The following is a 27441-nucleotide window of genomic DNA, read 5'->3' as shown; positions in this document are numbered from 1 at the left end:
GTCCGTGAGGCCACCTTTGTGGAGTGGGACCACAGTTGCCGTCGCCACTCCTTGGGCACGTATCCTGTGGTAAGGCTGAGATTAAACAGCTGCCTTATGTGCGGGTTTAATTCCTCATTTAGCTCGTGTAGCACACAGCCGGGGACACCGTCCGGTCCCATTGATGCTGTGTTTTTAGCTTTAGAGAGAGCAGCTTTCACCTGCGCATTTGAGATGTCCGGGAGGCTACACTCGGCTGGGATAGTTATCTCTCCTTTAGGGGGGGAGAGGGGGGTGAAGTTTGCACTGAACCTGTCTGCCAGTATGTTGGCAATGTCTGTGGTTACACCACCTTCTCCAAAATAAACTACTGGCAAACTGTCAACACGGTTTTAGACCCTACCACAGTACCACCACTGCCCTGCTATCATTTACAGAGTCTATCAACAACAAACGTAACAATGGCCTTATTTCCTCTGCAATTTTCGTTGATTTATCCAAAGCCTTTGACATGGTTCATCATCAGCTGCTCTTGCATATTATGAAATCACTTTCGCTAGATCCATTAGCCATCAACTGGTTCAAATCTTACCTCGATCACAGAAAACAAGCAGTACTTTGGCACAATAACCTTTCTAATCTCTTGCCTATCTCCGTGGGTGTCCCACAGGGCTCCATATTAGGCCCTCTCCTATTTTCTATCTATATTAATGATCTTCAGTCAGCAATTCCACATACTGCCTGCATTCAGTATGCAGATGACTCCACTATTATCTGCTCAGCTACTTCTCAAATCGACCTGCAGAACATCACCCAGAATGCATTTAATACTGTTGAACAATGGTTTACAAAACGTTGCCGCCTCCTAAATCCAAAGAAAACTAAACTTCTACTCTTCTCCCAAACCCGTAAGTCCACCCCCATCCATTTTACACTTGCATCTAAAGATGGCACCATTATCTCTCCAGACCTCACAACCAAACTCCTAGGAATAACTATAGACAACAACCTCAACTTTGACACACATATTAACAGTACAATAAAAACAAACAACAAGAAACTTGGATCCCTCTATAGAATCAAACCCTTTCTTACTCAACAGCCAGGACCGCTATAGCCAGAACACATCTCATCTCTACATTACTCTATGCCTCACCCATTTATACAAACCTTTCTAAAGCCAGCATTAACAAGCTGACTGTATCCTATAATAATATTGCCAGATTTGCTGCTGCCTCTCCTTTTCGAACTCATCACTGTCTAAATCTTAAACAACTTGATTGGTTAGAGTTTCTACACCATCTCCACTTTTCTCAGCTTACAATTGCCCACAAAACCCTACACCAATCCTCCAATACTCCTATTCTTGCAAGCCTCCTTACCCTCTACCAAAATCCAAAAAACCTACGCTCTTCTAACAAACTTCTGATTAACACCTGCAGATCCAACAATTTGGCAGGAGACTCCCTCTTCTGCAATTCCATTGGTAGACTTTGGAATGCTCTTCCCTCTGAACTTACAACTCTCTGCTCTCATACTCTTTTCAAAAAGAAGCTTAAGCTTCATCTCATGACTCACTGGTTATGCTCCTGTTCTATCCCTGACTAACTGCTGCTTCCTCCCACCTACAACCTCCTGCTTTAAATAGCCTTCTCTTCTAAATCTGCTCAGGATGTAACTTTTTACTGAAGTCTTCACATAGATATCAATAGTTCATCTAGGTTTATTGCTCTGGCCATGCCTTATACTAAAAAAAAAAAATGTTTATGCTCTGTTTTTGTATACAACTAATTGATACTTCTTCCTTGACTCTATTTTGCTGTATTCTTCTGTATACTTTTTCATGACTGTACTTAATTTTGGTGTTTTTTATTCTATAATGTTATTTTGTTTATCATTTGTTAATGGCTTGTTGTACTCAACATGGAGCTTTTCTCCCCGGGCCTCTACTGAAAATGGACATGCATCCAGCTAGACTAGCCCGGTCAACAAATGTAAAATAAAATAAAATATTATAGGTTTGGTTTGAAGAATTTCTAGCAGACATTCATACTATTCCTTTCAAAACATTTCGAACATGTCTTGTTTTAATGGACCTTGTGTTAAAGAATAATTTTATATTTTTTCAAGGTGAATACTTCAAACAGTTAAAGGGTGTGGCAATGGGGGCACATTGTGCGCCCACTTACGCCAATATTGTCATGTTATACTGGGAGAAAAAATATGTTTTCTCCTCAGAATATTACAATTGTTGGAATTTATATGGACGCTTTTTGGATGATATTTGTTTATTCTGGAATGACTCAGGAAGGAACTAAATTTGTAGAGTTCCTTGAATACATTACTGGAACCACTGACTTAAGGTTCACACATCAAATTAACAACAATGAATTGGTATATTTAGACATCAATTTAGTTTGAACAACAGATGGATTTAAGTCCAGAATACACAGAAAATCAACTTTTTCCTAACTCTTATCTACACTTTAATAGCGCCCACCCACCACACCAAAAGAGAGGGGTCTTTAAAGGTTAGCTAGTTAGAGCAAGTAGAATGACCTCTTTGGACAAGGAATTTGAAGAAGAAAGTGAAATCATTATAGATATGTTCAAAATTAGAGGTTATCCAAAAGAAATGTTAACAGAAATGTATGCACAAGTAAAGGAAGGCAGGAGCAATAGATTTGCCCCCATTTTGGGTATAAGATTGCCCACTATTAATATGGAAACTGTAAATTCAGGATATGTGAATACCGAGCAGAAATTTTCGTCTGCTTTTATTATGACCTATAATGGTGAAACCAATATAATTAAAAAAGTAATAAGTACTGAATGGTCTAGATTTGCAAAAATCTCAGATTTGGACATTATTTGTGAGAAACCTTTGCAGTATATATACAAAAAAGGACGCAACTTGAAAAATATTTTAGAAGTTGGCGCACACAAGTATTCACACAATGTATATGACAATAACAAGAAAGGGACATATAAATGTGGTAGTTCAGTATATATACAAAAAAGGACGCAACTTGAAAAATATTTTAGAAGTTGGCGCACACAAGTATTCACACAATGTATATGACAATAACAAGAAAGGGACATATAAATGTGGTAGTTGTGGTTACTGTTGTAATATATTGAATCTTGACACTCTTATATAAACACAAACGGGTTTGCAAATTGCAACACCTCAGGGGTGGTATATTTAGCCTTATGTGCCTCATGTGATTCATTTTATGTAGGCAAAACTGAGAGACAGTTAAAATAAAGAATTTATGAACATGGCTATGATATGAGGAAAATGAATGACAAGAATGCTTTATTTAAACACACTTTAAGCTGTGAGAAAGTTAATTTTAAGTTCTTTGTCACTGAGGTAGTCCCTACAGACCCGAGGGGTGGCCCTTGGGAGACCCGTTTAGAATACAGGGAATTGTACTGGCAATTGGTTTTAGACGCCAGTCACTCCCCAGGTCTCAATGATATGGTATCTGTAAAGCCCGTTTTGAAATTAAGGGCTGCTAAATTATAAAATGTACGAAACAAAAAAAAAAAAATAAATAAATATATATATATATATATATATATATATATATATATATATATATATATACACACACGCACACACACACTTTAAGATACCTCTTAAAATAATTATTTATATTACTTATGGATTTTATAAATATTATTTAATAATATTTTCTAAATTTTAACACTACACTTATTCACAACATTTTAAGGTTTTAGCACTAAATAGTTAAGGCTCACATTTTTTACTTTATACAGTCCATATCACAACTTGGGTAAATATTGGAAAAGTATCTTTATAGTTTAAGAACGTTTTTATTTTTACCAGTAGATGGTGGTGTTTTATTGTATATATTTTATTTATACACAACATAAATTTTACCATTTATTGAGTTTATTTATTTACAAAATCAGGTTTTGAAAGTGAATAATTAGTTGTTTGGAACAACATTCTCAGTTCTTTTAAAATATGTGTAGTATATACATGGAATATTTTCAGTATTTTAAATACATCACGATTCAATTTGGGTTTTAATTACTTTTGTATTTTCATTGGATGTCAGCATTTCAAATTTCTATTTAAACAGTCATTTTGATGATAGTATTCATCTGATGAAGTGATATGACGAAAACGTTAAGAAATTTTACACTACGTTAATGTCATTTGGTTTGCTGTGAATTTTGTGTTTGTTCGTGGACTTGTGGAATAAATTTCTTCTGGGACTGGCTATCTAGCTCGTACCTACTTTTTTGGTTTATATGTCAGAAGGTTGGTGATGCCCCTGTAGTGGTTTACAGAAAGGACATCAGCATCAAGAATACCCTTGAAAGAAATCCATTTAGTACTACCACCGGTAGACTGGGAAAAATGACTAAAATGTGGGCAGTGCACGCAGTGTAAGCACATTTTAGAGGGAGACCGGGTTTTACTCAAAGGTTATGGATGGGTTAGATGATTTCAGAAATATAAATTGTGGTAGTAAAAAAAGTAATTTATGCCAGCATTTGTCAGACTTGTACGTGCTTCTATATCGGAAAAAACAAAAATGCTTTTAGAACCTGCATTTATCAACATATTTATGATATAGATAAATGTAACATTACAAATGCATTAGCCAAACATATCAACCTTCACCCAGGTCACTATTTCAAGTTTGTAGTTCTTGAACAGATCATCATAGACTAAAAGGGTGGCCCTATTGACCATTTACTGGAGTATAAAGAACTATTATGGCAACTGAGGGTCAATGCCACCACTAGCCCAGGGCTTAATGATATGGTTTCACTTAAGTTTTTTTTAATTAAAAGCAGACTTCTGCATTTAAATATTCCATGTTTTTTACAACCATGACAAGAATGTTATTGATTTTGTTTTTGGTTATGAAAATATAGTTATAAAGATATACAATACCTATGGTCAAAATTTACAGGACTTGCTTGTAAAATGCATTAAGGGAGCCTGTACCTTTAAAAGTAGATGTACTTTTTACAGTTTTTTTAATTGATTTATTGCACTGGTTATATAAGACTTAGTGTGTAACTTGATTTTATTCTGAAGAAGTCAGTTAAAAATTGACGAAAGCACTCAATAAAATTTTATTTTTACTTTTCCTGGTCGTCTAGTTCACTCTGAAGGATGTTGTTGTTGTGTCTTTCGGCTTATCCCGGTTAGGGGTCGCCACAGTGGAACTCCGGTCCGCTAATGTTTGGTAGTGGATTTTTACGTGCCGAGTTACCAGCCCTGACGCACAACCTTCAACGAAGGCACGCCCATTCACGCATGCCTCCACACAGAAGACGCTCTAGCTGAGAATCGAACGGGACAACGTCTTGCTGTGAGGCGACGGTTCACTCTGAAGGATATGAAGCCCAAACCTCAAATGTCTGTCATTTAATAACTTCAATCCCCAGTGGCTTGCCACAAAACATTTTTTGAGGTAAAAATCTGGACATATGCTCAATTTACAACATGCACACTGACTGGGCTTGTCCAATCAGCATGCACGTTTTGAATGGCAACGAGTTGTTACTGTGCAACAAACATTTAAGTCTGACAATATATATGGCCACAGAAACCATATAAATCACGTGTTACTTAAAGCTGGATACTAGAGCAGATTTTAGCTATGTTTAAAAGTATATTCAAAAGATTACCACTGAAATGCAAGGTAAATGAGTATGCTGGACTACATTTCTTCTATCCTCTATCCCAGGCATAAACTGAAACCACTGGATCAAATACATTATGAACCATGCTTTGAAATGCATACACATTTCTTGCAAAACAGTAATACTACAATCTGAGTTAAAGTAAGCCAAAGCACTTAGCCGAGATGCAACTGTGTCCATTAGCGTGATTGACAGAATACAAGTAGAAACTTAGCTGAATCAGTGAGGAATACAAAGTGCATGCAAGGATAATCTCTGCAGACCTCCACGAACAGCCAGTACAACTTTTTGTAAAAAATACATGTTGCCAAACTCGACAGTACAAAAACAGTTGGAATTGGACAGCAAAAACCTTGGAAAAGTCTAGACAAAAATTTTAGAAAAGTAACTACTTTAATAGGCATCAGTGCAAATACAGAAGCACAATATTAAACATACTTAAAGACTTATTAACAAACAATTTTATTAGTTTTTGATTTCAGTTTGAATAACTGGATCCTTAAAAGACAAAATACTGTATCAAATACTGCACCAGTGACTTAACAATGGAAAGAAAAGATGCTTCAACAGACACAAACAGCTAGATGTTACTGTTAAACAGAGTAAGCATATAGAAATAAAAGTTTACACCACGATAACCACTAGGAAGCGCTTAGTCAAAATCTGCACAATGCCACAAGTTCTAAATAAATGGATTTTGAAGGAAAACTACTTTCAACAAAAACAGAAAGTGAATGCCTGATGCATGCCCTTGGCAAAACTGTTATCAGTACTAGATAATGATCAAGCATCTTGGAAACTCAAGCCAGGTGAGACTAGTTTAGAAGTTATGCATCTTAAATACACACAGGCAGACAAAAACTTCAGAGACCCCATGTGGCATTTTAATTGCTCCAGAAGTCTGTCAAAGTGCTTTAGCTGATATAACTGAAGGCTTGGAAGGAGTTGCAAACATAAAACATATTTTTGGATTCTATCAAGCAACAGCCTAGCATACAACTGATGAAATCCAAGTTTGAAAATTAATAAAACAAAATTAAAACTGGTATATCATTTTGAAATACTACTGTAAGACTCAAGCAAATGAACAGGAGACAGTTGCATCAGCAGAAATGCAAGCTGCAAAAGACAAACCTCCATCCAAATTGTTAGGCATGGTACAATACTTGCCCAAGTTCATACATCACTTGTCAATAAAACTGAACCTTTGAGACAACTTCTTAACAGGACATGATGTGGTGATAAACGTCATACTTTGTTTCCCAGTCCCAGTTACTAAGACTACCACTCCTACTCTCATGTAATCTGTCGAATCATCATCTAGGACACCTCAAGTAGACAGCAAAATAGCAAGGGTTAGCAACAGTGCGACTATAAAAGGGACAAACATAAGGACACTTATAAATGCACAAACTAGACATTTGTAAAATGAGCAAGAAATGTTAAATACATGTTGTCCAGGTATTTAAAGTTCTCAGAAAAATCACAACAGAAAGCACTTGCAGAACTGCAAAGAATGTATTGACATTTAAGAAATATGTGGAAACATGATACATACCAGACTGAGTACTGCTGAAATGCTGACTACAGCATATCAGGCTTAATGCAAAAAAAAAAAAAAAAAAAAAAAATTGTGAAAAGATCTGAAGTTCTGTGAAATGTGTCAAACTGCAGTGACTCCCAAAAAATTACAGAAAATGAAGTTGGCTACCAAAGAAAATCATCTACGGAAAGAAATCAATGTCTAGACAGCCATATATGTGAAGTACATTCAGCCAGATTACACCTTTCTCAGATAATCTGTTTTATATGTTAGATATGCTATTTAAAAGGTGAAAAGTTGTAATTCAGTCATCAATAAAATACTTCTGAAAACCCAAGAGTCCACCTTGAAAAAATAATCTAAATACAAGAAAAAAGCTTAAAACCTCGTGTACTTGCTTAACATGGTAGCTCAAAACAGCAAACTGTGTAAAGATGCTCAGTGTAGCACTTACCTGTCCACACTTATGAAATGCAGACTTCTACATCAACCCCATGAACACCCACCTCCATTCCCAGTTTACTACGCAAGGAGGGAGAAATGGGAGTAGATGGCCAAGCATTTCTTCCATATCAAACACTCATTAAGGGAAAAATCAACATTTGCCAGTCTGCTACATCATCATTGAGAAGTGGTAGAAAACAGAAAAAAAAAAAACACAAGGAAGACATGCAGAGTCTGCACAAAAGGCAGCGCAGCTAAAAATCAAAACAGGAAAACCACCTGCTATGAAGTGTCAATGCTGCTCCCTGTGCAACTCTGCCCTACACTGCAACACATATAGAAATCAAAACCAGAACTAGCATGTCATGAAATTCCAACTCTACCATTACTAAATGTAGATTTGGTTCAGCACAATCAATTTTTCTGAGGTGTGCTAATTACCTCTCAAAATTCACAAAAAATGAATAAATGAAAGGCACCACATCATTTAATTTAGGCATACTTATTACATTAATCTTTGCTGAGTATTAAACGCCCAAGAAATGTCAGAAAAGGTCCAAGATCTGGACAGATCCAATTGTTTTTAAGTTTACAATTTTCATTACGGGTCCAAAATACGTAGTTACGCACCCAAATGGAACATGATCTAAACACTGAAAAACAAGATGAATGCATTATGTCGGAAGAAACAGACATTCGTCTTGCACCGTCAGAGAAAAAAAAATTTTTTACTGCACTTGTTAAGCGGGACAGTCCATCTAGACATATCATTTTTTCAGTAGAGGATCCGGTAGGAAAAGTTCCACAATAATACAAGATTCACAATTACCAATCAAAAGTAAAATTACTTAAACTATATCAATAAAAGACTGCTCCTGCAAGTAAGGCAAATGCACAGCTTGAACCACAATGTAAAAAACAGCAAAATATGAACACCGAGGAAGGCTATGTAACAAATTTAGCCGAAACCTGTTTATTTCTTTTGCTGACATGCAATAAACTATCTATATTGGTTTCTGCATCACAGTTTGCCGGCTTATTTTGCTCTTTCTTAAACTGTATACCAAAAATATGAAGAAAATACATCTTTGAAGGATAAAAGTCTTACAAACTCCCCACACTGCTGGAGGGAAGATGTTTATGATCCAACCTGCCTGTTTCTCCTAGTCTGTTAGTGCCCCAAAACAAAAATCACTCCAAGATTATTGGAAAAAAATTATATGAAACCAATATTAAAGTGATAGAAACTTGTCTAGTCTATACCAAATGGGACAGAAACAGGCAGCAAATAACTTAAGGAAGGTGCTTCAACAAAGTATGAGTTTAGGGGTGTGCATACTTACGCAACCAGCTTATTGTACATTTTTTATATTTTTCCCCGAACAGATTTTTCAATTGAATTGTGTAGGTTAAAGGTCACATTAAAAGGTGGGAAAAATTTTGAAATGATTTATTGTGGTCTAATTTTTTATATCACAATAACCTGGCATTTTAACAGGGATGTGTACACTTTTTATATCCACTGTATAATGCACTATCGCAAATAAACTAAAAATCTCAGCACAGGTGGGAAAAACCTAGACGATACATAGATAAAAGTTTTAAAGGGAATTGGGAAACAAGGTAAAAGGAATTGAAAGACCACAAAAAAAAAAAAAATAATAAAAAAATAAAAAAAAAAAAAAAAAAAAAAAAGAGAGATACATTTTGGAGAAGCATTTATGAAGACCCTGTGGAACGTAAAGATGCTAAATGGATAGAAGTAAAAGAAAGAATAAGAAGTTTAAACGTACAGGATGTGAAATAAGATGAAGTAACAGGCAGAGAGATTGAAACAAAGTTAAGAAAAGCCTCTAATTGGAAAACCCCAGGCCCAGATGTAGTACCTAATTTCTGGTTAAAAGTATTAACATCTTCGCATGAAGATTTTGCCATGAGTAAGAACTATTTACATGCCCATCCCAGAGAGACACCAACCTGGCTAACAGGAAAAATGATGCTCCTACTTAAGTGTGAACCTGCAAGCTACCCTAAAAATTAAATTGCCTTCTGACGACATATAAACTATATACTGGAATTAATGCCAACAGAGTTTACAGTCATTCAGAAGAAAAACTCAAGGCAACAGAACAAAAGGCAATAAGAGAGTCATATGGAACAAAAGATCATTTATTGTTAAATAAAATCATAATGGAGAACTGTAAAAAGGAGAAAATTAGAAGTATGGCATGGAATGACTACAAAAAAGCATTTGATAGTATTCCACATTCATGGATAAAAAAAAGAGTGCTTAGAAATGTACAAGATACAACCTACACTGATAGACTACATTAGAGTGATCATGAAACCATGGCAGACCACTTTGCAAGTAAGCCATGATAAAAAGGACAAATTATTATTCCAGGGATAAAAATGCAATGGGGGATATTCCAGGGTGACTGTCACTGCTAGTGTCTTGCCCTTAACCCATTAAGCTGTTTACTTAACAGCTTAAGTCATGGCTGTAATTTGGCTCTTAGAAAACAACCACATGTAAAAGACTTATCTTTTTGTAAATGACTTAAAAAGTACAGTTTTGTACCTACCATAAATGTAGATGTTCGAGGATTCCCTTGCTGCAGTCCTGACAATTGGGTATAGTCCGCGTCCCAGTCGGCCCGAATACCAGAGTATAAGGCTGGCCGGTCATGGCTACTAATGCGCATGACCGACGTCATTTCCTCAGTCTTTTCTTGCCCCAGATGTCAGAAGACCCAAAAGACAAGTCCCAAAACAACCTGCACCAAAAACATGTACAATATATACAGTAATATATACAAAAATATAAGCATGTAAACTCACCTACACAACCACCCTGAAACACAGAGGGAAGGAGGGAGGACTGCAGTAGCAAGGGAATCCTCAACATCTACATTTATGGTAGGTACAAAACTGTACTATGTTCTTCGCCTTCCCTTGCTGCAGTCCTGACAATTGGGTAGAATCCCAAAGCAGAGGTAAGGGAGGCTGGCAAATTATAAAGTAGCAGGAGCTGACAACATGCCTTGTAAAACAGCTGTGGCAAAACCAGCTCTAGTCTTAGAGTATATAGGCAGGTGATAATGCCTAGAGAAAGTATGCACTGAACTCCAAGTAGCTGCTTCCAGAATATCCTTAGTTGCCACCCCTTAGAAATGCTGTTGAAGTGGCAGTAGCCCTAGTGGAATGAGGCCTAATCCCAGCTGGAACCTCTTTGCCATGATGGGAATAACAAAATGCAATGCAAAAGCCAATCCACCTAGAAATAGTTTGTTTTGACACAGGCTTGCCCTGTGAACTTAAAGCAAAAGAAACAAGTAACTGCTGAGACTGCCTAAAATCTTTAGTCCTGCTCAAATAATAACGCAATTGCCTGTGTACATCTAAAGTGTGCAAAATCTTTTCCCCTTTATTTTGAGGATCTGCGCAAATGAATAGTTTGGTTTAAAGCCACACTAGAAACCACCTTAGACATAAAGGAAGGATTAGTACGTAATGATACCCTGTCCTTATGGAAAATCAACAAGGGCTCTACTGCCATAAGCGCCTGCAACTCAGACACCCTTCTGAAGTAATAGCCAACAGAAAAGCAGTCTTCCATGACAAATATTTCAATTCAGCAGTAGCTGCAGGCTCAAAAGGTTGTAGAGTAAGTTTTTCCAACACAAAATTGAGATCCCAAGCAGGAGTAGGAGCTCTACGTGGGGTCTTATATTCTTTGCCCCTCTAAGAAACTGCTTGAACAAAGGATGCGAAAACAAAGGTGGGTCACAATCATAGTGAGCTGAAATTGCTGCAGCATGAATCTTTATGGAAGAGAAAGACAAACCTTTGTCCAATAATTCAGTAAGATATTGAAGAGCCACACTCAAATTAGGCTCTGAAATCTCCAAATTCTTTGCTGTACTCCAAAATAAAAATCTCTTCCATTTTTCTCTCCTAGTACTAGGCCTTCTAGCTTCCATAATCACATTTAAAACTTGTTGAGGAAGCTGAGACCTACCATGCTTCAACACAGAATATGCCAAGCTGTGAGATGAAGAGATTGAAGCTTGACATTGAGCAGATGACCGTCCTTCTGAGATAACAGATGAGGAATCAGAGGTAAAGGCCATGGAGGCTTCTTTACAAGACTCCTTAGAAGTGGGTACCAGTGTTGCCGAGGCCAATCTGGAGCTATCAAAATCATCCTTGGCCTGTCCTGTCTGACCTTTAGTAATACCTTTGGAAGAAGAGGTAGAGGTGGAAAGGCATAGACATGAAGGTTTTTCCAACTGAAAGACAGAGCATCCACTTTCCAAGCTGTGTGATGAAACCCCTTTGTGCAATACTTTGGCAGCTGGTGGTTTAGTGGAGAAGCGAACAGATCTATGTCTGGAGTTCCCCATGACACTGTCAATTTCTGAAATACATGAAGATCCAGTTTCCACTGATCCATGATTTGTCTGCTTAATACATCTGCTAGGGAGTTCTGTGCTCCTGGCAGAAACCTTGCCTGAAGAGTCAGTTGCAGGCTTAACGCAGTCTCCCATAAAATCATTGCTTGCCTGCATAGAGGATAAGAATGTGTTCCCCTTGCTTGTTGATGTACCACATGACAGTTGTGTTGTCTGTCAGAATCAACACCTGCCCTGGAAGAAGTAACTCCTTGAACGCCATCAATGCAAACTGGACTGCTAACATCTCCTTCATGTTGATATGTAGATGCTGTAGTCTGGCAGGCCACTTGTCTTGTATCCACTTTCCATTTAGATGAGCTCCCCAAGCAGTGTCCGAGGCATCTGTCGTTAAAATCTGACTCGCCTCTGGCCGGGTCACAGAGAGTCCCTTGTTTAGGTGACATTCCTGAGCCCACCACAAGAATTCCTTTTGAAGGCAAGGTATTATTTGAATGACAGTGTCCAAATCTTGGCAGTGCTGTGTCCATACATTTTGAGATACCATTGCAGCTTCCTCATATGCAGTTTGGCATTGGGAAGCACCAGAATACAAGATGCCATGAACCCTAATGCTTGAAGGACTGTCCTTGCAGTCAGCACGGACTGATGAGATAGTTGATGGAAGTAAAGTGACAGACTCTTTTGTTTGTCCGGGGTTAAAAAGGCCATCTGGGCTGCTGTATTCAGTCTCACACCCAGAAAGCACATGTCTTGAGAGGGTACTAGACTGGACTTTATTTCGCTCACAGAATACCCTAGGCATCTTAGCACTGCTATGACATATTCCAGATGCTGTAGAAGGTGTTCCTTTTCTTGAGCCAGAATCAGGCAGTCGCCCAAGTAAGGATAAATTTGAATGCCTTGAAGCCTGAAGTAAGCTATCACAGGAGCCAGAACCTTTGTGAATACTCTAGATAAGCCAAAGGGCAATGCAGAGAACTGATAATGAAAATCTCCAGTTATACTTTCTGCAACTTAGCCTTATGGGCACATGAAGGTAAGCTTCCTTGAGATCCAAAGTTACCATCCAGTGATCCTTGCCCAGCAGAGGTAACAGTTGCTGTAACGTCAACATCTTGAACTTGGGAATGTCCAGATAAGTGTTGAGGATAGATAAATCCAAAATTGGTCTCCACGTGTTCCCCTTCTTTGGTACTAGGAACAGGCGAGAATAAAATCCTTACTGACACAGGGACTGGCTGAATAGCCCCTATCTGGAGTAACTGAGAAACTTGCTTGTGAGCCTCTTTTCTTTGTGGAGGAGGAACATCTGGCATGCCTTTGAAAGGGGCATTGTGTGGAAATAAAATCTGTACCGTGATGAATGATATCCAGCACCCATCTGTCTTGAGTGATTAAATCCCAATTTTCTTTGAAAAGAGACAATCTTCCTCCCAAAGGAGCTGCCAGACGAGAGTCCACTGGCAGCTGAAAAGGCAGGTCATTGGTTCTGCTTACGAAAGGACTGACCCCTGCCCTCACCAGAAGTCTGAGCAGGTGAACTGTCTGATCTAGGCCTAAAGAACCTTGAGCCCTGCCCCTACCACGCCTAGACCTACCCCTAGACTGGGAACCATAAGCAGGATATGTCCACCCCTTAGCAGGCCAATTTCTACTAAACTTGGAGGCTGCACCTGCAAAATCTTTAACAGTCTGCATAGACTTAGCTTTGTCCTCCATTTTCTTTAAAACTGCTTCCACAGGCGGTCCAAACAACACATCAGACTGTAAAGGAGCATCCAAAATCCTGGTCTTAACATGCTCAGCTAAATTCTGATCCTTCAACCATGCATGTCTGCGAAGAACAGAACTAGTAGCAGCCACCCTCGAGGAGGCCTGAACAGCATCAAAACCACACTGCAAAGAATGCTTACCCACTTGTTCAGACACATGAACCAAATCCAGCAATTCTTTACACTCAATACCTTCAGCATCCACCTTAGATTTCAATTGTGAAAGGAGATAATTCTGATATTTCAGCATATGAAATTGACAATTCAACCTCATGGCTAGAGTGGAAGAAGTATATACTTTCTTACCCCACCTATCCAAAGCCCTTGCCTCTTTATCAGAGGGTACAGGATTTTTAACCACAGAAGCTTTAACACCTTTAGGCCCCTGAGAAACAGTTTCTGGATCCGGACTCTTAAACAAATACTTATGAGCGCACCCTATAATACCTATCAGGCTTAACAGGAGCAGGAGGCAAGGAATCAGGGTTCAGAGAAGCCTCTGCAAAACATCCTCCACCACATTCAACACAGGAGGAATAGCTAAGGGCCTATGCTGGGGCAAAACAAGAATTCCCTAAGCCTTTTCTGGAGTCAGAGTAATCTTGGCCTTCCCATTTAAAGTGCTCCCTCATGGAGTGAAGAGTCTCTGAAAATGAAAAATCCTCAGGAGGAGAAGCTGAAGGAGTGGAATCATCCACATCAGAATCAGAATAAGTAGGAAACTCTTGCAAGTCTTCCACAGAAGACTCTGAAGCCTGTGAACACTGTTCAAAACTATCAAACTCCTGTTCCACCCTAGGCCTCTTATCAGGTGGGGCATAGAACCTCTAATCAGAGTAATCAAATCTTCTGCCATTTTAAGCATATGTTTCTTAGGCACAGAGCCCGAAATGCTAGGAGAAGCCCCTACAGAAGCTGAACTTGGCCTTCCTCTAAAAGAAGCTTTGGCAACAGAAGGAGAGGCCCTAACTACCCTGGGAAGAGAGGGAAGAACAGCTACCTGAGAAGCCCTCAGCCTGGCCTACCTCCTGAGAGGGCACATCCTGTAACAGTAAAGTATCTGCCTGAGACTCCATAGAGACTCCTGGCAAAACCTCTGGCTCCCTGAGCCTTCTAAAGGACCGGCGTCCGGGACTGCGGTTCCTCACCCCTAGACTTCACTGTTTTGTCCTTGCGCCTTAGATGAAGCGCTTCCCAAACACTAACCTAGCACAATCAAGCCTCCTCTTAATAGTGCGCTTGTTAAATCTAGCACAAGCAACCAACAACGTCGTGCTCAGGCCCTAAACAAGGTATACACAATGTATGATAATCCCTATATCTGCTTCCCACAAGAAATACAGTTATTCACTTTTTCTGACATCCGGTTAAATACTGAGGCAAGAAAAACCAAAATGTTCTTAACGGAGTTAGCCAACTCTGTATTCGGTCTGAAACTGAAAATCTCAGAACGCCAACCTGCACTCGCAAAATTGCTTCTGCATCGGACCATGCGGCAAAAAAGACTCAATTGTCAGGACTGCAGCAAGGGAAGACGAAGAACATCTGTATAGCTCATCGGATGGAGGACTGAAAGCACAACTGCAAGTTGCCAAAACATTTTCAGATGAAATAAGAATGTCATTTGTTCTTGATAAATGTGTAAAAGCAATCTTTAAAGCAGGAAAACCGCAGCACCAAGAAAAAACAACAGTTTGGGACAATAATGCGACATAAAAGAACTTGAGCAAGAGGGAATGTATAAATATTTGGGAACTGATAAAGGATCAACAGCAAAACACGAACAAATGAGAATAAAACTCAGTAAGGAATACTTTACAAGACTTAAATTAATCCTGAAAACAGCACTGAAATCTAGGAACAAAATTCAAGCTATAAACCAATTTGTTCTTCCTGTCCTAACTTACAGTTTTGGAGTGACTGGCCCCAAAGTGTGTTGGATAGATTAGACAGGAAAACAAGAAAGATGTTTCATGCTCACCAAATGATGTATAAAATCAGTGCATACAAAGACTATATATTCCCTATTCCGAAATAGGTATGGACCTCCTTGAAATTGATACATGTATAGATCTGCAATTGTGGGACAGCACACATATCTGCTGACCTCACAAGACCAAAACGTAGTGAAAGTTCTGAAACATGAGGAGAATAAACCTAAAATGAATTCCCTGCTTAATCTAGCAGAAGCATATTGGCATCAAACAGGAATGGAAATCAAACCACAAGAAGAAGATAAAATCAGGCAGCAACTGAATGTGCCAAAAAAAAAAAAAAAAGAACACAAGGTGAAGGACCATACGAAAAGGCAAGAAATGTGGAAAATGCATTAATATAGCTGCAAGTGCAGAAAACTTCTGGAAGAACTTCATGTTGATCAGGCTCGAACGCAGGAATGATTAAGCAGAGGCAGCTCCAAACCAAGAGATGAAAGGTTAATATTGGTGGCCCAAGATACCAGGCTACTTGCACATTGGTTTTACAAAGTCCATTGAACATGTGGGAGAAACAAGACAAATGTAGGTTTTGTGAAACAGAACTGGAAAGAGTTGCACACCTCATTGCTGGTTGTGACATACTATTAGCAGAAAGGCTGTATACTGAAAGGCATAATAATGTGGGAAGACTAATTCACTGGGGATTGTGCAAACATTATGGTATTGAGGTGACTGAAAACACTGCAAACATGAGCCACAAAGAATCATAGAAAATGAGGTCTGCATCCCATGGGATCACCCATTACCAACAGTTCAAAAGATTGATGCTAGAAAAACAGATATAGTGGTCCATGAAAAGACAACAACAAATGTAGCACTGATCTCGCCACACCCTGTGACTACAGTGTCTTGCATACACAGAGACCCAAAGTCATGAAATAATCAGGATTTGCAGGTAGAAACAGCAGCAAAAAAAAGACACCCAGACAAATTCAATAATAGTAGTAGGAGCAACGGGTCTTATCACCAAAGCCGTAGACTAGGGTAAGGTGGTTCACACAGCCTATCTTGACATCGCCAAGGCTTTCGACACCACCCCCCATTCTGGAATTATAGCTAAACTCACTAAACTAGGTATAACTCCCCATGTCACAAAATGGGTTGCCAACTGGCTCACTGACAGAACCCACACTGTAAAAGTTGCAGACTCCAAATCACTTGTCACTGGTTTGAAGTCAGGAGTACCACAGGGTTCAGTCCTGGGACCTCTCCTGTTTTGTATCTACTTCTCTGAAGTACAGGCTAACACAAAAGGCCTCTGGCTAACGAAGTTTGCAGATGAATGCAAACTAGGAGCTACAGCAGAGTCCCCAAATGATGTTGATATCCTACAGAAGGGCCTCACTGAGACAGATGCCTGTTGTCAGAGCCATGGCCTCAAGCTCAATGCCAAAAAGTGCACCGTTATCCCTTTTGGTAAAAACTCTGTACCCATGAACTAACACATAAGCGGCAGTCTTCTTAACACCGAAAGTGTGATAAGAGACCTTGGGACCCAGGTGGACAGCAGTCTCTCCTTTGATAATCACATTGCCACAGTAGTCAAGAAATCCTTTTACATGGCACACCTCATCACAAAAGGGTTCTCATCCAGGAAAAAAAGGCCATTGTTCCCCTCTACTTGACACTCATTAGACCCATTACAGAGTACAACGGCCCTTTTGGAATGTACCTCAAGACATTGGCAGCAACTGGAAAGGCCACAGAAGTACCTCACAAAGAGAATTACTGGCCTCAAACAGATACCCTACACTGATCATCTCAAAAAACTCCAGCTTTACTCTGTAGCATATCGCCTACTCCGAGGTGACCTCTGCCTAACATATAAAATGTCAAACCCGGAGCTCTTGGACATGCTACATATAAAGAAATCTCAACCCCTCCGGGACCTAAACCTTGTCACCACAATAAATAGGACTTGCTGGAGGGACAGATTCCTGTCCCAGAGACTTCCCATACTCTGGAACAAGCTACCCATCCATGTCAAGTAAAGTTCCTCATTAACACTCTTCAAGAAAAATATTGATGAGTGGATGGGAAATGGGAAATACACCCCGGGGATCACTTATGTGGCTCTGCTCGACAGGGGCACAGGAAATTAACTTTCATGGGTTGGCGTAAGCCAGGGAACTTTGTTGGCTAGGTTTACTTAGGCCCTTGGGCCGATAGCCTAGTACCTACGGTATTAGAAACCCCAAAAACCTGGAGAAATTTAAAAAAAAAGTTACCATATCAGCCTAAGACATTTTAAGATATATGGAATTTCTATGAAACTGTCTTTAGCTGATCACAGAACTGAGATTTCAGAATCATCCCTGGAAACTTATTTCTACAAGCATGCAGTTAAGGAACTGCTGCCTTCTAGCTCAGCTGCAGAGTGGTGATCTAATCAAATGGGAAGATTAGAACTCACCTATCAGTGGCTTGAGTTGGCTCCCCCACTTCTCTAAGAGCTACAACTGCCCCTGACAATCAACCTGAGGAACATATGTTAAAAACAGTAGCTGAAGCTACTGCATAGCCAGTCTCAATTCTGATAAATTGATCAATTATGTAAATAAAAGTCCCCTCGTGATGGGAAAAATAAATTATTACACTTAAGGGTAGAATCAATACAGATCTTTCAAGCTACAACTTAACTGCCATTTTTAAATATTTTTTGCTAAGAGAGATGTGCAATGTCTAAAATAATACATAAGCAGCTTGTCTTCAATCCAACACAGACTCCATTATCAGCACAGCACAACCCTTGCTTTGCTGAATTTTGTTAACACTGTCAACCCCCACAGAATGACAGAAGCTTAGTCTCAACCACGTTTCCAGACTTCTCAAAAGCTTTTCCTACTGTCTTCCACCAGAAAATCACATAACTCTCATCATTAAGGCTCACCACTCTTCACTGCAATGGTCCCATAGCTATGTCTCAAAGAGCTCAAGCAAGAAAATGGAAAAATGACTTCTCTGCATTCTTGCCAGTAACTACGTGTCCCACAAGGCTCTATACTAGGCCTCATACTGTAACATATTCATCAGAAACCTCTACAAAAAATGCTACCCTAGTTCAATACACTTATAACATGACCCTAACCTGCTCTGCCAAAACTCTCCTTAAACACCAAGACCTTATACAACAGTTTTTGTCAACTGAAAACTTGTCAAAATAATTCACAACTACTTCTAAATCCTAAATGCACTACTTACCCTAAAACACATCTCTATCAAAAGAATACTATTCACTATAACCAGAACAAGTAAACCACACAAAATTACTGAGTGTCATCACAGATGACCAGTTGAAAACTGATTACTGTGTACCACATGCGGTTAAGAAAAAAATAAATAAAAAGGCTAAGTATGTAATACAGAGTAAAAGACTAACATGGCCAGAAGAACTATAGCTTCTGCTCCCTTACTGCCATCCCTCCTCTGTGTTGCCTCAACATTCACTAACCTCCAAGTCTCACAACTATAAATAAACAAATCAGTTGCAAACCGTAAACACAGAGCAAACCACGACCTAGCACTCAGAAAAAGTAAACTGATGAGACCTACCACATCAGCTAGCTCTCAGCCGACTACAATCCACAGACTTGTCTAAAGGCCTGAATATTGCCCATCCCTTAACTTAAAGAACACTACTCCCCCAAACAGACTTTTACAGAAAAAAAAAATCCCCAATCATTATAACTAAATCAAATACTGCATGTAATTAGTTTTACTGAATTATCACTTAAGATTCAAGCAAAGTGTTTTTTTTTTTTACAAAACAAAAAACGTGTAGCTAAAACTATGGAACCACATCCCACTATGACTGAAATCCATTTAGAATGTAAACTCATTTGAAAAGCAACTAAAACTTCAAACTATCAAATCAATACATGTGCTCATGTTTAAGCTCATTAATAAATCTCTGAATAAATGCCACTGTAATCTTCAACTTGCAGAATCCTATGTTCCACAACTAGTCTTCACCAAGAACAGTTTTACTAGCATCTTCCAGCCATATACATAGTTTACAACACTGCTTGCCACCCCAATCTCTAGACTTCGAATATAAATCTTGATATCCACATGTAATAGACTGAACCTGCTTAAAAACCCACTTCTTTACACTTTCTGCCCTACTGAGTTCCTCCCATCACTTCCACTTCTTTTTATTTCTAATCATAAGATTCATTATTTTTTTGGCAAACCCACCAATACACCTCTTCAAATACTCAATGTTCAACATCTACTAAGTGCATAAATATTTTTAATACTACAATACTCCCTTTTACGTCATATGAAAATAAACTACCAAATGTTTATGTAAATGTTAATGTATATTACTTAATGGCTGTTCACGTAAATTACCGAGTCTGCTTAAAACATTTTTTTTTTTAACATTTGAGTTTTTCTTCCAGAGCCTCCATTGAAAAGGGGGTTTTGACTAAACAGTCAAACAAACCAAATAAGCAAAACAAATTAATTAAATCAAACTTTGCCAAGTCAGGACTGAGTGTTGTAGGAAAGGGGCGCCAATTTAGATGGAGTCCTTCACAATCTCCAAGATACCCTATCTACATCAATAAATAGTATGAACTCTTAGGCCAGTTACTTCTACTAAACAAGAAGTTGCTCCACAAAAGTAGAATAACTGCAAAACACATCACCCAAAGACTGCCTCAGGGCTGGTCTTAAGGTTAGACTTTTCACTATTAAAGTGAGGTAATTTTAAAGCTATCACTAGGGTCAATGTTTCAGGATAAGACCTCTTATAAAAAGAACACTGAATGATTTCACAAGGGGTTGAAAAAATGTATTTCAGATTTCAGGGGAAAGACATAACCTGCATCTCATTCTGAAAGGAAAAAAAAAAAAAAACAACTGCGAGACATTTAGTGACCATACAACATGCTAATAATTAACTCAATCTTCTCTCCGGTCCAGCTGGTGAATCTGGGAATCTTGAGGCAATGTTATAACTGCCTCATGTACACACACAACCCTCTCCTCCTCCCACATAACACAAATACTTGCGAGAGATGCAGCTATTTAGCCAAACTGGAGGCTGAGCTCTCTCAACTCAGGACTGGCAAGACCAGACAGGAGGAGAAGGCAACTACACACACCACAAAACCAGCCTCACATAATGCTACCACTCCACTGAATCAAACACATAAACACACAAAGACATACTCGGAGGCTCCGAGTAAAAATTTACCTAAACAGCAGAGGCCTCCAAAGCAGACACCCAAACAACTGCTACCTCAAGACACCCCACAAGCAACACATAAACCACAAAAGCAGTGTGCAAAGCAGTCACAGCCCTTTAGGCCAAATACAACACCAAACATACTTGTCATAGGTGACTCCATAGTCAGACACACCGACGTCCCACTCACCAGGCTGAACAAGGAGAGGGTCACAGTAAGCTGCCTATCTGGGGCTAGAATCCGCCACATAACACAAGCACTGGTCACTCCACGGCAAGTACAAATATGACACAGTCATTGTCCATGCTGGTGTGAACGACCTGAGACGTACCTCCCTGGACTACATGAAAAGAGACATAGAGGAGCTCTCTGATTATGTAGCCCAGGCAGGTATGACCCTAACCCTGAGCAGTATCCTTCCTTCACCAAGAATGATGCCACAATATAGAGACAAGATGATCAGCTTTAACAATTGGCTTAATGTCTGGTGTCATTCAAAGGGGATCCAGTGTCTGTCTGCCTGGGATGACATGCTTGACAAGATACGCTGCTTCACAAGGGACGGCTTGCACCTGTCACCCCTGGGATTCCGGATATTGGCTAAGGCTCTTGCCACCCCCATAGTGCCTTTTAGGCAAGGCTCAAATTCTAAACCTACCACCCTAGAAAACAAAAATGGGAAGAAACTGAGGGTAATGCTGCTCAATGCCAGAAGTCTAAATCTCAAAATGCACGCACTCGAGGCCCTTCTCAGTATGGAGAACATCGATGTCTGTGCTGTAACTGAAACCTGGTTCAAGGCTCCTGAGAGCACCCGGCACTATTAGGTTTTACCTCATATCATGCGTTCGCCCCAAAACCCGGACCACACCACAAAAGGAGGGTGTATCCATATTCATAAAGGATACCCACACCTCCAGGTTGGTGGCAACGCACGGCTTCGGAAACCATCCAGGTGCAACTAACCATAGGCAAAACTGCTCTACAAATTGTAGCATGCTACAGGCCACCCTCTCAAACTCAGGAACCCCACACAGCCTTCCTGAAGACACTGGAGGGTATAAATGTATCTCCAAACACCATCATATTGGGTGACTTCAACTACCCGAATATAGACTGGGAACATTACTCAAGCCCTAACTTTCTAGCCCAACGGTTCCTGGAGTTCATAAATTCAAATGCCATGGAACAGCTAGTCACTGTTCCCACGAGAGGAGAAAATATACTAGATCTCATTGTCACAAACATGGGGACAAAATGCTCCACACCGGAAGTATATCCCTCATTGGTGAGATCTGATCATAAACTAATCTCACTGGAAATCCACATCCCGCACCCACCCCAAACAAAAAAGACCATAGTGAAGAACTTCTCTAAAGCAAACTTCACACTACTCAAGACTGGTGTGGTATCCTTCAAGGCCCCTGACCCAGTGGAAACCACAACCCAAGCTGTGGAAGCCCTTACAAATGCCTTCTATGAACACCTCCAGGACTGCATGGATCAGGCAATCCCAAATAAAACCAAGACTCTTTCCACAAAGGGCAAACGTCCAGTCTGGTGGACCCCAGCCATTAACAAACTTTACAATAAGAGGAGAAAGCTATTACATGATAGAACAAAATCCATAAAAGGGAAGTCACCCCTGATCATTATTAGTAAAAAATACGAGCACTCATAAAATCAACTAAGGCCAATTTTGAGAGAAAAATTGCCATGGATTCAAAGGACAATCATAAGGCCTTTTTCAGCTATGTTAGGAACCTGGGTGGAAACTCCCAGATATGCTCAGAATTAGTCCAAAATGATACAAAAATCACTGAACCCACAGACATTGCCAACATACTGGCAGACAGGTTCAGTGCAAACTTCACCCCTCTCCCCTAAAGGAGAGATAACTATCCCAGCTGAGTGTAGCCTCCCGGACATCTCAAATGCGCAGGTGAAAGCTGCTCTCTAAAGCTAAAAACACAGCATCAATGGGACTGGATGGTGTCCCCGGCTGTGTGCTACACGAGCTAATTGAGGAATTAAACCCGCACATAAGGCAGCTGTTTAATCTCAGCCTTACCACAGGATACGTGCCCAAGGAGTGGCGTACGGCAACTGTGGTCCCACTCCACAAAGGCAGCCTCACGGACCCTGGTAATTACCGCCCCATAAGCTTAACAAGTCTAGTCTGCAAAGCTATGGAGAGGATCATAATGGAGCTCATAAACAAAGATATAGGGGACTTGCAGACATTGGACCCGACCCAGTTTGGCTTTGTCAAGGGAAGATCATGCCTTTTGAACTTGGTCGACTTCTTCGAAACAGTCACCAAGGCCATTGATGAGGGAAAGGCAGTCCATACAGCCTACCTTGACCTTGCAAAGGCTTTCGACACAATACCCCACTCGGGTATTGTAGAAAAACTTACCAGCTTAAATGTAAACCCATATGTCACAAGATGGGTTGCAAACTGGCTTAAGGACAGAACCCACAGGGTTAGAGTTGCTGGCGCTGTGTCAGACTCCAAGCAGGTCACAAGTGGTGCCCCACATGGCTCGGTCCTTGGCCCCCTATTGTTTGGCATCTACTTCTCAGAAGTACAGGCCAACATGGGAGGACTTTGGCTGACAAAGTTTGCAGACGACTGCAAACTGGGCGCCATAGTGGAAAGTGCATCGGACACGGATATCCTTCAGAAGGGACTCACGGAAACAGATAGCTGGTGCCAGAGCCATGGCATGAAGTTAAACGCCAAAAAATGTATAGTCATACCCTTCGGGAAAAACAAGGTAACCCCAAGCTACCATATAGGTGGCAATCCACTAAGCACAGAAGAGGTTATCAGGGACCTGGGGACCCAGGTTGACAGTGGCCTTTCTTTTGACACTCACATTGCTAATGTGGTTAGAAAGACCTTCTACATTGCCCACCTGTTCATGAAGGGATTCACATCCAGATCTAGTGAGGTCATTGTTCCCCTGTACTCTTCACTTATCAGACCAATGATCGAGTACAATGCCCCATTCGGGATGTATCTCACCCAACATCTGCAGCAATTGGAGAGACCCCAAAAGTTCCTCACCAAAAGGATAAAGGGACTCCAAAATCTGTCATATGCTGCCAGATTGAAGAAACTCCAGCTCTATTCAGTCGCATACCGTCTGCTCAGAGGTGACATGTGCCTGACATACAAGGCCATGTCCAACCCGGAATTAATGGACATGCTCCACCTCAAAAAATCCAAATCCACCAAAACCACTAGAGCAAGCGACTTAAACCTTAGCACGGATATAAATAGGACGTGCTGGAGGGATAGATTTATCACTGAGAGACTCCCTATGCTGTGGAATAAAATCCCGGTCCATGTGAGGCAGAGCACCTCGCTGACTCTGTTCAAGAGAAATCTAGACCTGTGGATGGGAGATCGTAGGTTTACCCCGGGAATCATCTCTGTCTCACTGCTGGACAGAGGCACAACAAACTAATGGGCACAGTATTTTTTCATATAAGGGGTGGCGTAAGCCACAAAAATTTGGGCTAGGCTTATAAATGCCTTAGGGCAGATAGCCTAGTATAAACCTATGAACCTATGAACTGCATTTCATCTAAAGATTACTTTTATGCATACTGGGCGATCACTCATTAGCATAATGTGAAGACAACTATAAATCAAACTTATACAAGTACATAAAAGTGCATCTGAGATGTACCACATATATTTATTTAAAAGTATGCACATGTACACACTTTCATATGTATGCACAAATGCTTTTGCATATATATATATATATATATATATATATATATATATATATATATATATATATATACACACACATACATACATACATACACACACACACTTACACATGTATTTATCTATACAGATATGCACAACCACACTTACTAACAAAATCTTAATTAGTATACCCTTAACATTAGTTTTCCTTGAAGACAAAGTTGTGACTGGAAAGGTTTGGTTCATAGATTACTAATAGGCTAACTGCCCTTGTAGGCTATTTTAAGCCTAGCAATAATCTCACGTGAGAATCAAATCAAATCCCATACCTTGCGTTTGCAAGGTTATCACCTTTACCATTATACCAACCTCCTCTCATTTGCAAATGAACCCACTGAGGTAGCAGTCTATCTGGTCTTAATTTACTACACCCAAGTGATATACATTGCATTTATTTCTGGATCAGAAGGTGAGAGTAGAAGACCCAACAGTTATGAAAACCAGAAATTCCTCTCATGGATTAAGTTTTTATAATAAATAATTAAAAAAAATAAATAAAATAAGCAAAACTACACAAAGTCAGCAGCACTCTACCAAAATTGTATCATATGTTACCAGTCGGTGCCAAGCAACCACCGCTATCAAATAGAAAAAGTTACCATGCTTGCATATCTTCACAGCTCGAGTTAGTTCCATAAACCAAAAAAGTGTCAGTTAATAAAATTATAACGATAAAGATCAGGACATTACACTAATTCCATAACTCAGTGCGTCGATGCCAATATTAGAACAAACACACTTTATGCAAACCCCCCCCCCAAAAAAAATCTTACTGGCTTAATATTGATAGCAAGTTTCTTCAGAGTACAGTATAAAGCTTAATACACATTTGTCTCAGAATGATTCCAAGTACAGCACATTTGTCTCAGAATGATTCCAAGTACAGCTTAAAAAAAATCAGTAAAACAAGTTCTCAGTACTACGAGTCATTGTGGTCCCCCAGTGTGGAACAAACAGTAAGGAATAAAGGCTACATGTTCCAACACGGTTAAGGTACAGAGCTGCACATAGCTGTTAACTTATTTTTAGCTCTACTTTAAACACAACACTGTCAACAACTATCCTGAACACCAAACGGATACTACCCTCCTACTGACATAGTTACTAGCACCTAAGCTCAGGCTTCCACTTTGTTTCAAATACATTATGTCACTAACAAAAGTGAGGGAAAAACTTAAAACCTTTACTGATTTTGCCAAAAATTCTTTACTTGAAACAGCAAGATGACAACCAGTGCAAATAAAATTCCAAAACAAATATCACACACGTTTTAAACTAGCAACAACCACCATGAACAAACACATCAAATACAACTTACTTAAGCAGAATCCAAGTGCAGTTAAATCTATTTTAAACAGACACTTCTATGTAGAGACATCTACAATCAAGATTTTTTTAAAACACGCATTCTTCTTCCTGGGTACCAAAGTGCTCCAGACATTGCAATAATTATGAGTCTCATACAGTGCCCTGTTTACAATTGCGAGCTTTCACTAGCCTCTCTCTCTTACCAGCCATACTGTTTAACAGCCTTCTACTTTTGTTAACTTGCACATTCCACTACAAGAATTTCTTTAAGGCTTCCATTTAAGAGCAAACATGTTTAACATTTCATGAAATCAAGCAGCACGTAAGAAAAAAGTTTCCGGATCATAACTCGGTTGGGGAAGCAGCTGTAGATATGTGCCTTGTGTGGGCAAGTAAAATGTAAATAAACTTCTATTTACAACCTCAAGAGGCCTAAATGACAGCTTCAATCCCCGGCCTTTCCCATAGCCTCCAGGTGCTTCTGACAAATATGATGAATAATCCATTAGGCCTAGGGTTTCAAGAGACTATCCAGGAGCCCCAGGCAGTGGTCACTGCCCACCGCACCCTCACCTGGATGACCTCATTGACCTCACGGATACACTCCACCATGTGCTGCAAAATCTGCTCCGCAGTCAGTACTTCATAGCGGTAATCGTCCTCTTCGTGTCCGGGCCCCAAGGCGCTGACGCCCGTGTCAACGCAAAGGCCGTCCCGCTCTTCACCGACACCCAAACCAGGTTCCACCAACTCAACTTCTTCACCAAGCTCCAGGTTGTCATCCTCGGGTTCCTCCTCAACGCTGTCCTCGCTACACTCCTCCTCTTCCTCATCAAACTCGTCATAGTTGTAGCCCTCATCCGAGTCCATGGCCGTTACTCACTCTGTCACTCCAATTGCTCGCCGGCCGCGCGACTCCCCCCGAACCCCCCCTGCGCGTGTGGACAACTCAGTCCGATCTAGCAAATCTTCCGCAACCCCACAATCCAGCGATACAGCACTTACCACTACCGCCGCTAATGCCGCTGCGCTACGAACCAACAAAGGGACGCTGCGTCACTATTGCACGTCACTCCGCGCACTCTCAATAAAGTTGATTCAAAAAGTCTGAGGAAACAGTGTACCTGTTATTTTTGGTCCCCATATTATGAGTGGCGGAAAGCAGTCTCCTGTAGTGGAGAAAAACATTCCAAATAAATTGCTGTCATATGCGCGTCCATTCAAAAAAACACAACCCACAATTTTTTTGCTTAAAGAAAGATTTGTGATAGAGTTAAAATCCCAACTGTTAAATTCTT

At 40.0% G+C, this 27441-nt stretch overlaps 1 protein-coding gene across 2 annotated transcripts in view; it reads right to left on the bottom strand.

The window, feature by feature from the left end:
* ARIH1 (ariadne RBR E3 ubiquitin protein ligase 1) overlaps positions 1 to 27142 on the bottom strand; it is a 2944219-nt gene extending 2917077 nt beyond the window's left edge. For both annotated transcript variants that reach the window (XM_044077451.1, XM_044077453.1), the window contains exon 1: positions 26717 to 27142. In XM_044077451.1, the coding sequence (XP_043933386.1) occupies positions 26717 to 27013 (297 nt within the window). In that variant the 5' untranslated portion in view covers positions 27014 to 27142. The remainder of the gene's footprint in view (positions 1 to 26716) is intronic.
* Positions 27143 to 27441: the final 299 nt, after the last annotated feature.

Source organism: Protopterus annectens, chromosome 7.part0 (genome assembly GCF_019279795.1).
Source record: "Protopterus annectens isolate FY-2018-M chromosome 7.part0, PAN1.0, whole genome shotgun sequence".
NCBI lineage: Eukaryota > Metazoa > Chordata > Ceratodontiformes > Protopteridae > Protopterus > Protopterus annectens.
The sequence above is the reverse complement of the archived record's forward strand: the minus strand, read 5'-3'. Positions and strand labels throughout refer to the sequence as shown.